At 35.9% G+C, this 20,323-nt stretch overlaps 2 protein-coding genes, 2 long non-coding RNA genes and 1 pseudogene across 5 annotated transcripts; 1 reads left to right on the top strand and 4 right to left on the bottom strand.

Annotated features, from left to right (window-relative positions):
• The first annotated feature begins 13 nt into the window (after positions 1 to 13).
• LOC122575754 lies at positions 14 to 1,621 on the top strand. 2 transcript variants are annotated; one of them, XR_006319529.1, is made up of 5 exons: positions 14 to 122; positions 507 to 752; positions 824 to 1,042; positions 1,127 to 1,230; positions 1,484 to 1,621. It is a non-coding gene; the product is annotated as an uncharacterized LOC122575754 (long non-coding RNA). The 2 variants fall into 2 exon arrangements; XR_006319528.1 differs by having other exon boundaries at positions 1,121 to 1,230.
• Positions 509 to 2,733, bottom strand: LOC122575747 (annotated as a pseudogene).
• LOC122575729 (odorant receptor 22c-like) lies at positions 2,706 to 7,543 on the bottom strand. The gene is made up of 4 exons (XM_043745091.1): positions 6,144 to 7,543; positions 5,145 to 5,474; positions 4,252 to 4,648; positions 2,706 to 3,845 (listed from the first exon to the last, which is right to left on the bottom strand). The coding sequence occupies exons 1-4, from the start codon at positions 6,276 to 6,278 to the stop codon at positions 3,505 to 3,507; spliced, it is 1,203 nt and encodes a 400-aa protein (XP_043601026.1). The 5' UTR covers positions 6,279 to 7,543; the 3' UTR covers positions 2,706 to 3,504.
• Positions 7,544 to 8,577: 1,034 nt separating this feature from the next.
• Positions 8,578 to 15,756, bottom strand: LOC122575885. Its single transcript, XM_043745373.1, has 8 exons — positions 14,554 to 15,756; positions 13,544 to 14,018; positions 12,855 to 13,085; positions 12,429 to 12,757; positions 10,916 to 11,065; positions 9,764 to 10,238; positions 9,076 to 9,306; positions 8,578 to 8,975 (listed from the first exon to the last, which is right to left on the bottom strand). The coding sequence occupies exons 1-8, from the start codon at positions 14,689 to 14,691 to the stop codon at positions 8,635 to 8,637; spliced, it is 2,370 nt and encodes a 789-aa protein (XP_043601308.1). The 5' UTR covers positions 14,692 to 15,756; the 3' UTR covers positions 8,578 to 8,634.
• A 3,665-nt stretch (positions 15,757 to 19,421) lies between these two features.
• Positions 19,422 to 20,283, bottom strand: LOC122575756. Its single transcript, XR_006319531.1, has 2 exons — positions 20,206 to 20,283; positions 19,422 to 19,984 (listed from the first exon to the last, which is right to left on the bottom strand). It is a non-coding gene; the product is annotated as an uncharacterized LOC122575756 (long non-coding RNA).
• Positions 20,284 to 20,323: the final 40 nt, after the last annotated feature.

Raw genomic sequence — 20,323 nt, 5'->3', positions numbered from 1 at the left:
AAACGTAAAGCTGCAACTTCATAGTTAACTTCAGCATCAGGTCGACAGCTTTCAGTGCACGACCGATGATGTCATCCGTGTTCAGGCAGACCGGTAATAAGAAGCTTGATGTGGTGATCAAGGTAATATACTAATTAAATTTGGCTTTATGGCTAATTTCCGGACTACTCAATGTAATAGAAAGTAGTATAAGTTATATATTTCATCTTTTACAAGGAGCACCATTATTGTCGTCAGTACGTTATCAAATCGTCCTACGTCACCTACCATAATTTAACCGTATTATGTATTTATATATGTACGTACATATACATATACATAATTCATTATCTGTCATTGCACGAAATATTCACTATAACAGCCTAGTGAGAATCTATTGCGCACATTCGACCAACTTAATTTTGAATGTTTGAAATGAATATTGAATCGTCAATGGTAATACATTAAATATTTTATTGAGCTTTATTAGATAAATATAACTCTCTGGGTTCTTATATTATACACAGCCTCAAGCGTTTACCATAACTCGNAAGAACTGAAAGATATGACATAGAAGTTTTTATGATACTCATGTACGTTTCCATATTAACAACGAGGAATTGTCCGGCTCTCAGGAAAACTGGCTCTTGAGCTCTCATAATGACATAAATAATGTCTTTTGCCACACTTTTCGGTATATCGTACCAGCTGCAGAAATACATCGAGTCACCGATGCCTTCCATTTGACGCTTTAAATATTCGCCCACGTAGCTGTATGCAAACAATTGTACCATGAGAGTGGTGAGTACTATAAATGTTTTTACAACCATGACGATGTTTCCAGTACTCAGAGCGAGAATGAATTGAAGTCCTAAAAATAGATGCAAATTATCCCAACACATTGATCGTATTTAAATAAACATTTTCCATCGGGCTTCGTGCCATTTTATGGAATGAGGTAAGAATGTTCACCGCTTGTACAAATAAGTATACAACTCGTGAATAGTTGCATAACCAAGATGGAGCTGATGATCTCGATCAGCATATTGGCCAGGTTAATTAAGTAAATATGCCTCTTGGTTAATATATTGAAATGTTCCCTTGTTCTTTCGCCCTCGATTTTCAGTCTCTTCAAATCTAGTTTCAGAATTTCTACCTGACCGCACAGATGAAAAGTGATACCGAAAAACAACGAATCGCTTCCTAATTTATATTTTAAAATAAATGAGTAGAATTCTTAAACTACCCTGAGTAAGTATCGGTATTTCAGCCTCTCAGAAGCCAAGCCAATCAATTGCATTTGGTATACGGTTCTTAATTTAATTGTCCAAAGTTAATAATTTCTATTCAACATTTCAAAAGCGCAAATTCTTGGAATATAGAATACATTAAATGCACATTAATCACGTATTGGACATGCAAAAGCAAAGCAATTGTAATGGCAAAGTACGTTTTAACAAACGATGTTCGTACTTATCATTCATCGTTACATTTCAATTTATAGAGTTAACTAACGTGACTTCTGACAATGTGTAAATCGTAAGACACGACGATACATTACCTAGATTCCCAGTGCTCGTGAATATCAGCATCAAGTATTCTACGATATAAACAAGGAAGTATAAATTTTCCGGTATTTTTACAAGTGTCATTACATTTTCGGAAGGTATAGGATACTCCGATGTACTTTCCTCCGTTACGTTAAGTATATCTTTCTCTTCCTCTTCAGCCAACATTGGCACAGTTATGAAAAGAATCGAGCTGAAATACGCGAAAAATATCATACTGGCACTGGCCACTCTGGCCATATAAGCGTGTTTTCGCATTATCACTCGCTTCTCTTCGTCCTGCAATTCGTTATAATCCACAACCGCGGACGTAAAATTCGAGATGAGGGCAGCAGGCCGAATACGAAACCGTATAATCTTTGACGCTGCCAAACTGCCGCAGGTAATGAATACTAGACCGTCCAGATTTTTCTCGGCATCACTGTTGTCTAAGTACATCTCGAATTGCACGATCGTTACCATTAGCAGCTACAAAAGAACGACAATCTTTAAACGCGCCAAATCCAGCTGTTCGGAAACCATAATGATTAAGTGCACAAATTGGAAGATAAAAAGGCCAATGAAATTGGGAACATTGGCTATTTCAGTCTATCTTTAAATTCCCTGTTGTTTACACAATTTCCTTTTCATAAATTTTTCTATAATCTTCTAATCTTCATTTATAAAAATATTTATTTCTCAGGAAAGAGAACAATAATGAGCATAAAGAGTGGTGCGAATCAATGCAGATCTTCTAGAAAGTTCATTTAACACGTTCGGAGAAAAGTCAGTTGACAGATGATAGAAATATGTATGTGTGTATTTCCATAATACACAGTTCGATTATGTAAAAGTATAAATATCATTTCAACTATTTTTTAAATAATTCATGTGTATACTATGATGATATATAAATTTTAAGTACATATAACTCTAGATTTAGTTCCACCTATTTGTCCACTCACTTTTGTTCTCGTGTGGATAACACACATGTTAACTTCGCAATAGAATAATAGTATGAGTCTCATACCAGAAAAAAAGTCGCGATTATGGCACGTGTAGCGGAGAAGAAATCGTACACTTGAAGAGGCCAGGTACCTACAGGCCACGACAAGATCTTCAACGGAGTCATCGCGTAAGCGAAGTCCTTACTCATCGACGTTTTCATCCTGACAGGACGAAGATCGACAAATAACTCCACTCAATCGTGAACACCGTCCCTTTCCTTCTTCCCACATGTTTACGAATTATGTTTTTATTTCTCGGTTCATCTTTTATTCTACTGTAATTGCTTTATTATGCACCGTTCAGTAAGTTACCACTTCTACATCAACTGTACATTTTCAAGAAAATTGTAATGGGGGAGGGGAGTTACTTCGTAGGTGAATACTTTATTGTTATGCTTCTGTGCGGGTAACACCGCGGTTTCCATCGAGCAGTACCACCCGTTTCAAAAATTGATCTGTATTTATAGATAATATCCAACTTATATGATAAATTCTTAAAAAGATCATACGTATTGAAAATTGGTCTGTATTATCAAAGACTATTCAACTTTCACAGCTAAATATCAGAATAGGGTTCCAGCGATATGTAAGGAAACGGAAAGAACGAAGATCTATTTTCTTATAGTAAGAAGATAGCCTTTCTTCTAAGGAAAGTAGAAGAACTGAAACGAGTAAATTGCAATCGATTATTTTCAACTCAAACGATGGGACGCTCGTAATCAGTTTGTCTTAAAATTGCACTCTGGAAAAATCCTTATTTATTCACATACACTGATCCAAACCATTGTATACTCATGATTAATAGCTTATAGCATGCTTCGTGCATAGGTATGTTTGTGAAGGTTTGAGTCTTACGTAAGAGAATATTTCGTTGCTCTTCCTCGTCGTATAACAGTAATATTGCTTTTGGTACGCGAGGGATGTATCGAGGGTCGCGAAAGAAATACATAGCACTCGCGATCAAATGGTTTTCACGTGTCCATCATTACTTTCAGAACAGACAAATAGGAAGCTGATGACCTCAGAATTTCTTTGAATGTGAATATGTTCATCGAGAGGAATTTCCCAGCTGTCACGTGGTACGACCTGTGTCCGCGATTGATTATCATCATCAAATCCCTTGCTACGTGTCCTCGAGGTTGATACCAAGGCGAATCGTAGACGCCATGCGCTATTTCATTGGATCGAGACTCGAGAACGTCGCCTGCATAGGCGTAAAGGTACAGCTGTATGAGTAACGTCACCATCAGAACGACGCTTTTCAATGCACCGACGTTGTCTCTCGTGGCCAGACAGACCAGGAACACAAAACCTGATATGATAATCAAAGTAATATATTAATTACTCTTAGGTCTGTTTTTACATGAATTTAGTTTAACACGGTTTAGAAAAAACCAGTCATTTAATCTTTTAACAGAAGAAGTGGCAGTGTGATCAAAATGACGCGATTTTTCATATTAATTTTATAGATCTGTACCGGTGCATTGTTAGGATTTTTAATTCCTTATAAAATACGTGGATTAGAGTTTGCGTTTTGAATTTTGTATCATCTCGTATATCTTCTAATTCGATTTTGTTGGTACAGGTCTTATATTTTAATCGTCGGTATTGCTGTTGTGGCCAGTGCATTGGATTGTCATATATGATACTATCAATTTCATATTACAGAGAAAATGAAGAAAATAGGTAAAAAGGAAATAAAAATAGCATATTTTTACCTTCGACGCAAATCAACAATGCGCTCATCAGTAGCTGTACAAGAATGATCATATTGAAGGTTTCCTCGAGATCATTGGCCAGCATCAGGAGCTGACAGTGTCGTTTCACGAGAAATCGAAGCTTTTTGTGGCAGCCAAATTCCTGCAGCTCGAACTTGGTAAAATTCATCTTGAGAACCTCGAACTGGCCACACAGATGCATCGTTAAGCTGAAGAATAATCCATCGTTGGCGCAATGAGCAACCGCGTTGACGAAAATGTGCATTGCCTGCAATATCAATACGCAGATCTGCTGGAGCAATGGTAGTGAGCCAAACACACAATAGCTTGCCAGGAAATAATTCATTTCCAAGGAACCTTTTAGATTTGCCGATGAATTCGCCGAGTTTTGGAACATCTAAAGAGAGGTAAGGCACGTCACAGTTAAAAAATTAGGAATTGATCATTTTACGCGAAATAATAATTTTCATTTTGAAATTTTATATTTCTCTGTACTCCTATATTATAAATATATCAAAATATACATACATGCGGCCATTAGTATCAGGACATCAGCTAACATTTAGTACAAATACCATGTATTTGGTTGTTTTTATTTTTCAGCTGTTTTATTATAGATTCGTTATGTCGTTTATTTATGTCTTACATATAATATGTCTTACAGTGTAAGATACGAAATAGAGTAAATTTTGTTGTAATTTCCTAATACGTGTAACGAGAAGGTGTCCTAATATTTATGGCTGTGTTTTTATACAGAGTGCACATGATGTCTAAGAACATAAAAACATCCAAAGTGTTTATTATAACAAATAGTGAATAATACAAATCCCTATTTAAATTCACTAACTGAGCTTGCATAAACATCCGCAGTCTAACGTGGAATTTAGTCGAACCTTGAACGGCAGACTCTCTCCAAAGGGTAATGCTTTGACGATGAAAGACAATCCAGAAGCATAACCGAGATACAGTATTATCAATGAAACGATCCGTCCTTTTTTATAGTATTTTGTCATAATATCTTCATGGCGAGAATCATTAACAGCCGACCAGTCCTTCAGAACTGAATTTATAAGAACGTAAGCGTGCTTCGAATTCCGGCGCATGATGAACAGTTTCGCGAGGCTGACGATGGAAGAAAGATCCATGACGAACGCATCCATCGTGTCGTCGATGTCGAGACAGTGACGATAAACTTCCAGAGACAGGCTGCAGATAGTACTGACCTAATTATGGAAAGGATTCCTAGGAAGATCTAGCCGATCTCTGATATTCGACGATTATTTATCAGGCTTGGGCAAATTTTCGTTTAAACGAAGATACAAAAATAATGAATTATTTTTATTGTAGAAACAACATAAGGAAAGTAGTTTCATTTCATATCTGAAGGTTAAGGTAATCATTCTCAAATAATGTTCTATCCTAATTGTAAATCCTCTTTTAAGTAAAGTGAGTTTCGTTTTAATGTTAATTTGAATTTCAAGCTTTGTGTTTCGAATATATTCAAGTCATAAATAATACAGACGATTCGTTTTATAATGGAATGGCATTTGCTCTTGCAATTGTTTTAATTTCAATTACATTTGAGTTATATGGCATTGTCCTCCGGCCTCTTCCGATAAACGACGCTCTACTGTTCGGTACAATTTCGTTTAAATAAACTCTACTTATTCCAACTAAATTTTAATCACTAACCGATTAGACTAACTTTCGCTATTTGAATCTAGTAATTTGAACGTGAACTTCGACTATGTGAACAAAAAATCACAGATAGCAGAGAGAATCATCGAACTCCTGTTATATAAACTATTTGTATCCGACAAGATCATATAAATGAAGCTCCACTGTATTTAAATAATGCCCAAGCCTGCTATTTACTACGTTCTCAAACTTACTTGCGTCATCATCGCGAAAATCCATCGACCAAAGGAGGATCCGTTTCTCGTGGGCCAAATACCAACTACTTTCAACACCGTCTCCTGCACTAGAAAATTCCGTGCGTATTCCTCGATTGCTGCCTTCTCGCGCATTTTTTGAAAACAGACTTTACTGTGAGGTATGCCTCTCAATGACACTCCTCTCTACTACTTTCGTTTATTTCGATTCGACGTATGATTTATCGTGACGCGTACACGAAGACAGTCACGCCCACTTACGTGCATACGTTCTCTTCTTTGATCTATTATTCATGCACTCAGGAGAGTTTGAACAAACCTATATTTTCATACAACAAAAAATGTAGAGAAACAAACCGAAATAAGATGGTAGAACAGATGGTAGAAGACTGTGGTTGCAACTGTTTCCGGAAGCTTTATGGTTTTCTCAAACATGAATACTATCAATTATTAACGAAGCGGCGAATGAAGTCACAGACATGACATGTTGTCTCCAAGAAATCAAAAGAGATCAAAGAATGTAGTTAATATAGAAAAAACATTATGTGACATTGTAGAGCCGAGTATTCAAATTGCGTAATAGTCATCGTGCTAGATAATAGAGAAGAACATTTTGACATTGTAGAGCTTAGTGCATCGTAGCGAAACTTCTGTATTCCGCATCGAGCAGCGGAGTTCGTGAAGCAAAATGTAGTTGGAAATAAGAGTTCTGATCTCTCAATGGTGTTTTTCAAGCTTAACAGCACGCTTGTGTAACTAAACGTTACTGTATTTTTTAACGCAATCGAAACTGAAGAGAAGCTACTTCGACAGCTGTACGAGTGATTTAAGGGGTGAGTTATTAATCCTCTTGCCTGCCAGGTTTTTATCGAAATTGCAGGGAATATACAAAAAAGAATTGTGCTAGGTAGACAATTTACATTAGGTCATTCGTTATCACGATGACATTGGTAAAGTTCGAAAGAAAGTAAGAGTGAATGTTTATGAATGCTTATCACGGAAAACATTTGTGTGTGTTACGATTGTTATACGTATAAAACATTTTCGAATTTCGTTAGCACAGTAGCAGGTATAACGCATGATTGCAGAAATTGCAAGATATTTATTGAAAACATGTATTTACTAAGATATTAGTACAGCATAGATAGCCATCTTAAGCATAAAATAAATATATTTTATGGATCTATATATTCCGAGATTTGCTTCAAACTTTGCCAATATAATTATGAAAATCAAATCTCATTTCAGCGTTAATGAAATTTCAGAATGTGGAAGTATAACACATAGCATTCATAAAATGTTTGTATAAGCGTTATATAATGAGCGTATAAGTTGAACAGTCTATAGATATTTGTTATTAAAAATCGAAGTTTGAAGACTACTCAAATCTTTCCCCTATGTCGATAAAGTAGGTATGCGAGAGTAGCCAATCCAGAACGCTAGACACAACCGACGCTGCAATACCATCTATTGGCCATTCGACGAATTATCGATTATAACAGTCTACTGAGACGATCTATTGCGCACATTTGGCTTCAAATCAATTTGATTTCGAATATTTGAAATGAATATTGAATCATCAAAGGTATAATATTTATTATTGTATTGTGCTTTATTGGACTAATACCACTTCAAGCATTTGCCATTGCTCGAAGCACTGAAAGGTACGACATCGAAATTTTCAGAATACTCATGTACGTTTCCATGTTGACGATGAAGAATTTGCCAGCCTTCAAGGAAACTGGATCTTGACTTCTCATAATGACATAAATCATATCTTCCTCTCATAATCCTTGACCGCCGAGGTAAAATTCGAAATAAGACCAGCTGGTCGAATACGAAACCACATAACCTTTGACACCGCCAAAATACCGCAGGCAATTAATAGTAGGGCGTCAAGGTTCTTTTCGGCATCGATTCTGTCGAAGTACATTTCCGTTTGCACGATCATTAGCATTAGTAACTATAAAAGAACGATAACTTTGAAACGTGTCAATTTTAGCTACTCAAAAGTCATATTGACGCCACATGCAGAGAAACGACTTTCGTTCGCGTGACATCGCCAAGATCAGATCTCTGCCTTCGTATTTTTTAACTGCGAAAACGAGGAGAGGCATACGATGGTAGCGATGATGCGTGGAAGAAAAGTTGCTCGCGAGGAGGAAAAGAAGATCCTTTCGTAGCTACTGACTCCATCATTGTTGACTATCGGGACGAGTATAATTTTCCTACGTTCGCAGTAGCAATTCGGAGAGGCTGCAAGAAACACTCAGATCTTTTCTAGTTATTTTACAGGTATTTTCTAGTTTTTTACATTTGAGCCGTAAAGTTCCATTCAATGTCAAGTTGTCACGTCAATCCCGTCTTTAGTCAATGGCTACATTCAATACAATCTACTACGCACATTCAACTCTAAATGAATTTGAAACGAATATTGAATCACTGAAAGTATAATATTTAATATTTTATTCTGCTTTATTATATTAACATTTCAAGGATTTACCATTACTCGAAGAACTGAAAGATACGACATCGATGTTTTCAGAATATTCATGTACGTTTCCATATTGACGATAAAGAATTTCCCAGCTTTCAAGGAAACTGGATCTTGGCTTTTCATAATGACAAAAACAATACCTTTTGCCACATTTTTCGGTATATGATACCAGCTGCAGAAGTACACAGAGTCGCCGACGCTCTCCATTTGACGCTTTAAATATTCACCCACGTAACTGTATGCAAACAATTGAACCAACAGACAGCTCATTACTATAAATGTTTTCATCGCCATGACGATGTTCCCAACGCTCAGATCGAGAATAAATTGAAATCCTAAAAATGGATACAAATCGTTCAAACACATTGATCGTATTTAAATAAATTTATGCCATCGAGCTTCGTATGATTTCATTAAATGAGGAAAAGTGTTCACCCGTTGTACAAATAAGTATACAACTCGTGAATAGTTGCACGACCAAGACAGAGCTGATCGTCTCGTTCAGCATCTTGGCCAGGTTCAGTAAGTAAACATGCCTCTTGATTAATACGATAAAACGTTCCATTATTCTTTCATTTTCATTGGCCAGTTTATTGAATTCCAGCTTCAAAATTTCTACTTGGCCGCACAGATGAAAAATGATACCGAAGAGCAACGAATCGCTTCCTAGTTCAGATTTCACACCGAATGAGCAAGATTTTTACGCTACTCTGAGCAAGTATCTGTATATATACCTTTCAGAAGCCAAACTGATCAATTCCATTTTTTATCGCGTTCTTAATTTCATTGTTCAAAACGAATAATTAATTTCAACATCTGGAGGTATAAGCATGTTGCACACACACAAGGTACACGTCCAAATCTTCAAATTGCTCATTATACTTTGAGTTATAATGAGTCTAGGGTTTATTTTCAATATAGAGTACCATATTTATATAAGTAAAATTGCAAAGAAAATCGTACGTCAAGTCTCAAGGACTGATTGTAAAAAGCCAACGAAAATAAAAAAAGCAGTCCATTGCATTTAAGAAAATTATATTAATCTTTCTTTTTCGTTAAAATCTATGGATTAATTAGCATGGCTCCTGACAATGGGTGATTCATTGGACACGTGAGTCATTACCTAGATTTCCAGTGCTCGTGAATAACAGCATCAAGTACTCTATGATAAAAACCATAAAGTACAAATTATCCGGCAATTGTATAACGGCCATTACATATTCGGAAGGTATAGGGTAGTCCGTTGTACTTTCTTCTGTTACGTTAACTATATGTTTTTCTTCATTTCCAGCCAGCATAGGAATAGTCATGTAAAGAGTGGAGCCGATGTACGAAGAAAATATCACAGTGGCAGATGCTACTCTGCCTATATAAGCATGTCTTCGTACTATCAATCGTTTGTCCTGACCCTCCAATTCTTCATAATCCTTAACCGCGGAGGTAAAATTGGAAATAAGGCCAGCAGGTCGAATACGAAACCATATAATTTTTGACAAAGCCACAACGCCGCTTGTTATTAATATCAAAGCGTCCACGTTTTTACCGGCGTCGCCGCTGTCTAAGTACATTTCCATTTGCAAGATCGCTAGCATTAGCAACTGTAAAAGAACGAAAATTCTTAAAAGCGTCAATTTCAGCTACTCGGAGACCCTATCGATCAGGCTCGCAAATTAAAAAAGTAAGAAGAGCGATGAAATTATTAAAATTTGCTTCTTTAATCTACCTTTGAATTCGCTATTATTTACACAATCCGCTTGTCACAAATAAATCGATAAAAATAAGTCATTTGTTTTTTATGAAGAACGCAAATAATATGCAGTAGTAATTAAATCGTGGAATTAACAAAAGGTGGATCAATTCGGATTGTAGAAAGTTCGTTTAACACGTTCGGACAAAAGCAAACGGACAGATAGTGGAAACAAGTATTGTGGTAACTCAAAATATTCTACCGAAATGTCAGTGTTTTCTGAAAAAGGCAATCTTTCACCGAGTATTTAATTTACATTCAAAGTTTAGTTAAATGTTTAGCAAATCTTACGAAAGAAAAAGCAAACATCAATCAGATACGGCTTGTTTATACAAAAATATAAATATCACTTTCAATTATCTGCTAAATAATCTATGCACTATACGATATACAATAAAAAGTAAAACGTAGCTACATATATAATACTACAATTGGTTCCATTCGTTTGTCCACTTATTTTTGTTCTTGATACTGTATAACGAAATGCAAACATATTCACATGGAAACAGTATCAAAAAAATGTCATACCACAAGAGAGATCACAATGATGCCACGCATAGCGGAAAAAAAACCGTAATTTTGAAGAGGCCAGGTACCAACAGGCCACGATACGATCTTCATCGGTGTCATCGCGTAAGCGAAGTCTTTCCTCGACGACTCCTTCATCCTCGAAAACGAAGATCAAGAAATAATTCTACGTCGACGCGAGTACCGTCCCTCTCTTTCTTCCCATATATTAACAAATTGTGTGTATTTTCTTATCTTTTATTTTACTGTAATCGCTCAATTATCTGCCGTCCAATAGGTTACCAATTCTATACCACGTGCACATTTCCAAGGTAATTCCAGTGGCAGTTACTTCGCAGGTAAATACGTTATTGCCGATCCGCTGTACGATTAATACTGCATTTTCCGTCGTTCGGCACCTTCCGTTTCGAAAATTGGTCTCTGTTTTCAAAGAATACTCAACTTATATGGTAAATTGTTAAATAGATCATGCGTTTCGAAAATTGGTCTGTGTTTTCAAAGAATATTTAACTTTCATGCAAACTATTAGATGCGAGTTGCAACGGTATGTAAGCAAATGTAAAGAACGAAAATCTATTTTCTTATAGTAAGAAGATACCCTATGCTACAGGGAAAGTAGTGGAAGTAAAACGTCTAAATTGCAATCGATTATGTTTGAACGCAAGCGAAGGGTAAGATCGTGTTCGGAGAGACTCAAAATTGCATCAAAATTATTTATTTAATCGCATGCATTGATCCAAACAGTTGTATACTCAGTGTTCAACAGACTAAATTGTGCTCTGTGCGCATTTATTTGTATGAAAATTTGAGTCTTACGTGAGAGAAAATATCGTTGTTCTTCTTCGCTGACTAAGAGTAATATCGCCTTTGTTGCTTCAGGGATTACAAAGGGCAATTCCTTGGAGGAATGCAGTAAATTTCGCAACAGCTCTCTAAAATTGGATTCAAACCAAATGTCCATCGAGGAAAGAATCGGTGCAAGGGATAGATATCGTGTAGCATTTTGCCGGATTTAAAAGAGGGAGGATGAGTAAGGAAGTAGTCTAAAAATCGGATTTATCAAAAAGTCGGTAAGACTAATGTTATATTTTGTACAGATGTTGGAGTAACCTTATCATCAAGGTGAAGCTCTTTTATGCACCGATGCTTGTGCTCTTTCGTGCTCAAGCAAACCAGGAACACGAAATCTGGTTTTGAATACAATACACAGGGTGCGGTGATCAAGGTAATATACTAATTATACTTGTTTTTACACGAATTTAATTTGGCAGAGTTTAGAAAATAGTAGACATTTAACTCTCTTACAATAGAAGTAGCAGGGTGATGAAAGTGACGAATTTATGATTTATCAGTAATAATTATATAGATTATGAGATTTTAAACGAGTCTTAATAAAATATATGGACAAAAATATACTCCTTGACTTTTTAATATTTATGTATATACCAGAAAGAAAGAAAATACTTTATATTTTATTGTACTTTATTAGGTTCATACCACTTCAAGCATTTACCATTACTCGAAGGACTGAAAGATATGACATAGAAGTTTTCAGAATACTCATATACGTTTCCATATTGACGATAAAGAAATTGCCAGCCTTCAAGAACACTGGATATTGAGCTCTCATAATAACGTAAATAATATCTTTCGCCATACTTTTCGATATATCGTACCAGTTGCAAAAATACACCGAGTCGCTGATACCTTTCATTTGGCGTGTTAAATAATCGCCCACATAACTGTATGCAAATAGTTGCACCAACATAGCGTTGAGAACTATAAATCCTTTTATCATCATGACTATGTTTCCGATGCTCAGATCGAGAATAAGTTGAAATCCTAAAAATAGATGATGAATATCCTATATATCAATTGTATTCAAATATTCATATACCAGGCTACGTGTTATTTTATTAAGCGAGATAAGAACGCTTACCGGTTGTACAAATAAGCACACAGCTCGAGAGTAGTTGCATAACCAAGATAGAGCTAATTGTCTCGTTCAGCATGTGGGTTAGGTTCAATAAGTAAATGTGCCTCTTGATTAACACGATGAAACGTTCCATTGTTCTTTCGTTCTTGTTACCTAGTCTATTGAACTCTAATCTCAGAATTTCTACCTGACCGCACAGATGAAAAATAATACCGAAGAACAACGTATCGCTTCCTAATTCATATTTCAAACAAATGAGCTAGATTCTTGCGCTACTCTGGCCAAGTATCTGTCTATGTATCTTTCAGAAGCCAAACTGATCAATTCCATTTTTTATCGCGTTCTTAATTTCATTGTTCAAAACGAATAATTAATTTCAACATCTGGAGGCATAAGCATGTTGCACACACACAAGATACACGTCCAACTCTTCAAATTCCTCATTATACTTTGCGTTATACCGAGCCTAGAGTTTATTTTAAATACAGAGTACTATATTTATGTAAATTAAATTGCGAAGAAAATCGTACTTCAAGTCTCAAGGACTGATTCTAAAAAGCCAACGCAAATAAAAAAAGGCAGTTCATTGCATTTAAGAAAATTATGTTGATCTTTCTTCTTCGTTAAAATCTATGGATTAATTAGCATGGCTCCTGACAATGGGTGATTCATTGGACACGGCGATTCATTACCTAGATTTCCAGTGCTCGTGAATAACAGCATCAAGTACTCTATGATAAAAACCATAAAGAACAAATTATCCGGCAATTGTATAACGCCCATTACACATTCGGAAGGTATAGGATAATCCATTATACTTTCTTTCGTTACGTTAACTATATCTTTTTCTTCATTTCCAGCCAGTATAGGGATAGTCAAGTAAAGAGTCGAACCGATGCACGAAGAAAATATCACACTAGCAGACACCAGTCTACCCATATAAGCGTGTCTTCGCATTATCACTCGTTTCTCTTGGTCTTTCAGTTCGTTATAATCTCTAATCGCCGAGATAAAATTGGAAACAAGGCCATCAGGCTGAATACGAAAACGTATGATCTTTGATAACGCCAAAATGCCGCAGGTAATTAATAGTAGAGCGTCTAGATTCTTCTTGGCGTCGCTACTGTCTAAATACAACTCCATTTGTACGATGATGAGCATGAGTAGCTATGAAACAACGACAATTTTCAAACACGTCAAATTCAGTAACTCAGAAACCACGTTGATTAGTTTCACAAATTGAAAAGTTAAAAGAGCGATGAAATTATTGAAATTTGCTTATTTAATTTATCCTAGAATTCACTATTATTTACACGATTTCTGTGCTATAAGAAAATTTATAGAAATACGTCAGGTGTCTTCCAACGAGAATACGAATAACGTGTAGTAATCAGAAAATTGTTGGAATAATAGAACGCGGAATGGATCAATTTGGCTACTAGATATTTCATTTAACACGTTTGGATAAAAGTAAGTGGATAAGTAGGAGGTGTTTTTGTCACTGTAGTTTCGTTAAATACGACTTGTTATTTCCTGTTTATTTCCTGAATAATCTATGTACTGTAACGATATGAAATAAAAGGGATGTAAGTGCACAACATTAAAACTAGTTCCACCTGCTTGCCCACTTACTTTGTCCCCGATTCTATATAGTTGGTAGCTAACGTGTCAACTTCGAAACAGAATCAAAAGAATTTCATACCAGAAGTAAAATCGTGATTATGGCACGTATAGCGGAGAAGATATCGTACACTTGAAGAGGCCAGGTTCCTACAGGCCACGACATGATCTTCAACGGGGTCATCGCGTAAGCGAAATCTTCATCCGACGACTCTTTCATCCTTGCAAAATGAGGATCGACAAATAACTGCGCGCAATCGTGAATACGTTCCCTTTCCTTCTTCCAACATACTAACAAATAGTATCTCTATTTTTCGGTTCATCTTTTATTCTGCTATAATCGCTCAATTATGTGCGCTGCCCAGTCGATTACCATTTCTACTTCCACTGCACATTTCCAAGAGTATTCAAGTGGTGATGGTTACTTCATAGATAAATACTTTATTTCCACGCTTCTACGCGTGTAATACCGTGTTTTCTTTTGTTCGGCATCATCCGTTTCGAAAATTGGTCTGTGTTTTCAAAGAATATTCAACTTTCATTGCAAATTATCCGACTAGGGTTGCAACGGTATGTAAGTAAACGCAAAGAAGGAAGATCTATTTTCTTATAGCAAGGAAATACCCTTTCTTTTAAATAATGTGGGAAAACTATAACGTCCAACTTATGATGGATGCAATAGATTATATTCAACGCAAGCAGAGACTGTGATCGTAATTGCGTGATCTCGAAATTGCTCTAAATTGACTTATTTATTCGCATACATTGATCGAATACATTGTGCACTCATGTTTAACAGATTATAGTATGCTTCATACGTAGATATTTGTGAAAGTCTTGCGTAAAAGGATATTTCGCCGCTGTTTCTGCAGAGCAGCTGTAATATCGTCTTTGTTACGCAAGGGATTACCAAGGGTAGCTCCCACTAGACGTAGAAAAGAACAGTGCGAGTGGAGGAAAAAATGGCCTGAAAATCGGCTAGATCAGAAAATCGGTGAAGCAATACTAACGTTGAATGGAGTTAATTTTTGTTGAATAAAACTTTTACCAAAGTAATTACGGAGCTTTTCTGGTTGAAACAAAATCAAACACGATATAATTTACGGCATATGTGCTTATTTAGCGAACTTAACTTATGTTCTTTCATCCGTCACATGCGTGTGAACGTAATTTAAACTACATCATATACGATCTTATTTTAAATAAAATAATGTCGCAAATACACTAATAAAAGATCCGTTTGAAAAAAGAACACAAATAAAAAAGTTTCATCGTTAAATTAATAATGTTTTATGGGTCAGGTTATAGTATTCAGCCCTCGAACTTCACCATGTGGTTAAAGGGAACATTAGGTCCCCATGCGGGAAATTCCCGCCAGTACCGTGGTGGGGATGACAACCGAGTGCAGAACGAGGGAGTCTGGGAGTCTTGTCGTGTGCTTGGTGCCGTAGAACATACATACGTAGAGCTTGCGACCAATGGTTTCTACGTATTCATTATTACTCTCAAAATAGACAAATAAGAAGCTCACGTCTTCGGTATTTCTTTGAAAGTGAATGTGTTCATCAGGAGGAACTTGCCAGCAGTCACGTGGATCGTCAAGTCTCCACGGTTGATTATTAGTGTCAGATCGCTTGTCACGTGCTCGAGGTTGACACTAGGATGTGATACTAGAAGTGTAGACGGCTTACGCGACCCTGGATCGAGATCCAGAGGATGAGACTCGACAGCATCGGCTACGTAGACGTAAAGGTTCAATTGCATGAGCAACGTCAGCATCAGGGCGAAGCTTTCAAGGTAATATACTAATTATACCTGTCTCGGTTTTTACATGATTTTGATTTGACACAATTTAGAAAGAAGAAGCCATTTAAACATTTAACAGTAGAAACTGAATGTTGTTCAAAGTGATCAATTTGCGATTTATCATAATAATTTCGATTCATATTTTAGTAGTCCGTATTTCTACTGTTTATAATGAACCGAAAGATAATGAATAGTATTATAAATTTCCTATCGTTATCACAGGTATTTAACATCAGCTGATGAAAACGAAAACAGTGGGAAGGATGTAGAAAAGACATAGTTTTACCTTCGACCGCAAATCAGCAAGATGCTCATCGGTAGTTGTACCAATATGATTATATTAAGGATTTGTTCGAGATTATTGGCCGGTATCAGGGCTGACAGTGTCGTTCCACGAAAAGTCGGATTTTTTTTCTAACAGCCAAACTTCTCGAACTCGAACTTAATAAAATTCGTCTTGATAATCTGGAATTGACCACAGAGATGCATCTTTAAGGCGAAGAGTAATCCATCGTTTGATGCAATGAACGATTACGTTAACGAGAATATAAATCGTTTGCAATGCCAATATACAGAGGTGGTGGAGCAAAGACAGTGAGGCAAACACGCAGCACGTTGCCAGGAAATAGTTGTATTTCATAGGATTATTTAGATTTATCGGTGAGTTCATCGAATTTTGGAACATAACGAAGACAGGTAAGGCAAGTTATATTAAAAATGTTGGAAACCGATTGTTTTATGTGGAAAAGTAATATTTACCTTGAATTGTCATATTTATTTTATACAATGTACTTTTACAGTCGAAATATGTATATCAAAATTATATATACTGCCGTAAATATGAGGGCGGTAGCTGATATTTAGTATAATTTGTATCTTTTTCATGGCATTTATTTTCTAAATATTTCGTCTGTCAGCTCAGTTGTATTATAAATATTTTACATAATACACGTACATGGTATAAGACACTAAGTGGATGAAAATTTGTTATATGTTAATTTGTTATGTATTGTTGTTTATTGGTTATTTGTTAATAGATGTAACGAGTTGATGTCCTCTAATATGATCGTATTTATATAGACTGCACATAATATGAACAAATAAAAATATAAAAACATCCAATGTATTTCTCATGACGTTTTGGGGAATAAAACAAATCCCGATTTAAAATCTATATGTGAATTTGCATTAATTGAATCTTGAAGTACTTTGGAACGGCTAGGATCAGACTTGGACCATGAAAGACAATCCGGAGGCATAACCGAGATACGGCATCATTAATGTAACGATTCGTTGTCTTTAAAAATATTCGATCATAACATCGCTATGATAAGAATTATTAAGAGCTGACCAGCTCTTTAGAATTGAATTTATGTTACCATGAGCGTGTTTCGAATTCCGGCGAGTAACCGGTGATAAACAGTTTTGCGAAACTAACGATGCCATCGATATTGAGACAGCGATGACAAATTTCGAGAGACAAGCTGCAAATACCACTGGTCCAAAGATTCCGAATCGAAAAATATTCTGATGTAGGAAGCTTTCGCAGACCTCTAATATTCGACGATTCCTTACCAGGTTTGGACAAATTTTATTTGAAATAAAGATTAAAAAAAAAAAACAGTTTGAAATAATGCATTATTTTTGTTGTATGAACGAAGTTCAAAGAAATCGTTTTCAAATGATTTTCTATCTTGGTTAACTTTCTTAAACATGACATGGTCTTTAACGCGAATGTGGATTTGAAATATTATGTCTTGACTATATTCGCGTCGTAGGCAACGCGGACGATTTGCTTTACAAAGTAACGGCATTTGTTCTGAGAATTAATTTAATTTCAGTTACTTTTTTGCCACATGGCCCCGACGTGTTCGAACAAACGAGTTTCTGCTGTACGGTAGAACTCCGATTATATAATTTTTATTTACTTGTACTAAATGTTAATCAATGGCTGAATAAAAATACTTTTGTTAATTGAATCCATTAGTTTAAATTTGTATTATATGAACGAAACAACGTAGGTAGTGGGGAGAATCAGTGACCTTCTAATCTATAATCTATTTTTACCCGACAAGTTCATATAAATGAAGTTTATTTACTGTATTTAAGTGATACCCAAGTCTGTATTTTACTACGCTTTCAAATCCACTCGCGTCGTCATTACTAAAATCCATCGAACAAAGGAAGATCCATCTCTCGTAGGTCAAATACCAACTACTTTCAGCACCGTCTCCTACATTTTTCCAAAATCAGACTCTATCATAAGGTTTGCTACTCAATGGCACTCCTCTACTTTCGTTGGCTTCGATGCAACGTACGGTTTATCGTGGCGTGCACACGAAGGCAATCACGCTCGCTTACTTGCATATGTTCTCTTCTTTCATCTATTATTCACGCATACAATATCGAAGAGAGTCCAGTACAAATCAATATTTTCGTGCGAATAAAAATATACAGACATAACACGAAATTTGTAAAAGAGAGAGTGAAACGTTGCTAATGATGATTGTAACTATAAGGCCTTTTCAAACTTGAATACCGTGAACAATGGACGAAGCTGCGAATAAAATTATAGACACGACGTGTTGTCTTCTAGAAGTAAAAAAGAATTAAAGAATAAAGAAGATACGGCAAAGCGTTTTCTGACATCGTAGTGCTGAATGTTTAGGTTGCATAATAAACATGTTGCATCGTTTATGAGAGAACAAACGAGACAAAGGAGTAACAGTAAAGGCATTTTCACATTATAGAGCGTAGAGTTTAGTGCATCATAGCGAAATTCCTGTGTTCCGCATCGAGCATCGAAGTTCATCGAGCAAAACGTAGATGAAAACAAGAATTCTGATCTCGTAACGGTGTTTCTCGAGCCTAGCAGCACGCGTGCGTAACTAAACGCCAGGGTATTTTTTTAACGCAATCAGTGCCGGAAAGAAGTTACTTCGACAGCTGTTCGAGCGATTTATGGGTTACTTAACCATTTGATGTCCAGGTTTTTCTTTCAAGTTCACGAGGAATATACAAGAAACAATAGTCCTAGCAAAACAATTTACGTTAGGTTGTTCATTACCATGATCACATAGGTATATTTCGAAACAAAGTATCCGAACACTTGTCGGAAAAAATATTACACAACGCATTACTACGTAAATTACGATATATTTATTAAAAATGTATATTTATATATTATATAATAATCATCTTAAGCATATAATAAATGTATTTCGTAAATATGTTTTGTGTTGAGCATATGGTAACATAATTTGTTCGTCTATTATACATTCCGAGATTTGTTTCAAACTTTACCAATAAAACCATGATGATCGGATCTCATTACAGTGTTAATGAAATTTCAAAATGTAAAAGTATGACACATACAATATATTCATATAATGTTTGTACAAGCGTTAAAATATATAGCTTCATGAGTCACTATATGTCACGGATGTTAAGCGGTTTAATATGGTCGAATGCCAAGACACACAGTGGTTATCGAAATCTTGGCAACTGGCCATAGAATTTCGAACCGGTTAGGTGAATCTTTGTCGTGAGTAGATGAGACTCGACCTTGGCTCCTCGAATTCAACGAATTGCGCCTTGTTGACGCGTGTTCTCTAAATTCGTTTCGGGGTCAATGACTGGTTGCCAGCGAGGGCCACCGAAAGTGGCGATCCTACGCGCGATGCAAGCCGGTTTTATCGACCATCAACCTATATACAGGAAATATTTTTATAATTCTGGTAATTCTTGGAAATTCCGCAAAAGGTTCGTATCTTTTCTGTTTCCACTTCGATACGTGTAGTTTTTGTTATGATTGAAAATATATGGAAGAACGGCAGTAAGCAATTTTAAGAATCAACGATACATACGAAGATTGTAGCAGTAAAACACGAGATCAAAATAAAAACACCAACAAAAACAGATTTCCCACCTTTTCTTCGTTTATAAGTAGTCTTCGTTTATTCAAATAAAAAATTAAAAAAAATGTGCAGTACTCGAACTTTGGAACGAACAATAATTCAAGATTCTTCCATGCAAATTCGTATTTA

This window comes from Bombus pyrosoma, linkage group LG15 (assembly GCF_014825855.1).
Source record: "Bombus pyrosoma isolate SC7728 linkage group LG15, ASM1482585v1, whole genome shotgun sequence".
NCBI lineage: Eukaryota > Metazoa > Arthropoda > Insecta > Hymenoptera > Apidae > Bombus > Bombus pyrosoma.
Note: the sequence above shows the minus strand (reverse complement) of the source record. Positions and strands in the feature narration are given on the sequence as shown.

Bases quoted from the DNA above. Each gene is read 5' to 3' on its own strand.
- LOC122575729 (XM_043745091.1), bottom strand. From the start codon at position 6,278: ATGCGCGAGAAGGCAGCAATCGAGGAATACGCACGGAATTTTCTAGTG. The intron at 5,475-6,143 runs GTAAGTTTGAGA...TTCCATAATTAG, and splicing joins TTTTCGCGATGATGACGCAA to GTCAGTACTATCTGCAGCCT. The intron at 4,649-5,144 runs GTTCGACTAAAT...ACCTCTCTTTAG, and splicing joins GAGAGAGTCTGCCGTTCAAG to ATGTTCCAAAACTCGGCGAA.
- LOC122575885 (XM_043745373.1), bottom strand. From the start codon at position 14,691: ATGAAAGAGTCGTCGGATGAAGATTTCGCTTACGCGATGACCCCGTTG. The intron at 11,066-12,428 runs GTAAATGCTTGA...ATTTCTTGATCT, and splicing joins TTTCAGTCCTTCGAGTAATG to TCGTTTTCGAGGATGAAGGA. The intron at 10,239-10,915 runs GTATGACATTTT...GTTCTTTTACAG, and splicing joins TCATTGTGATCTCTCTTGTG to TTGCTAATGCTAGCGATCTT.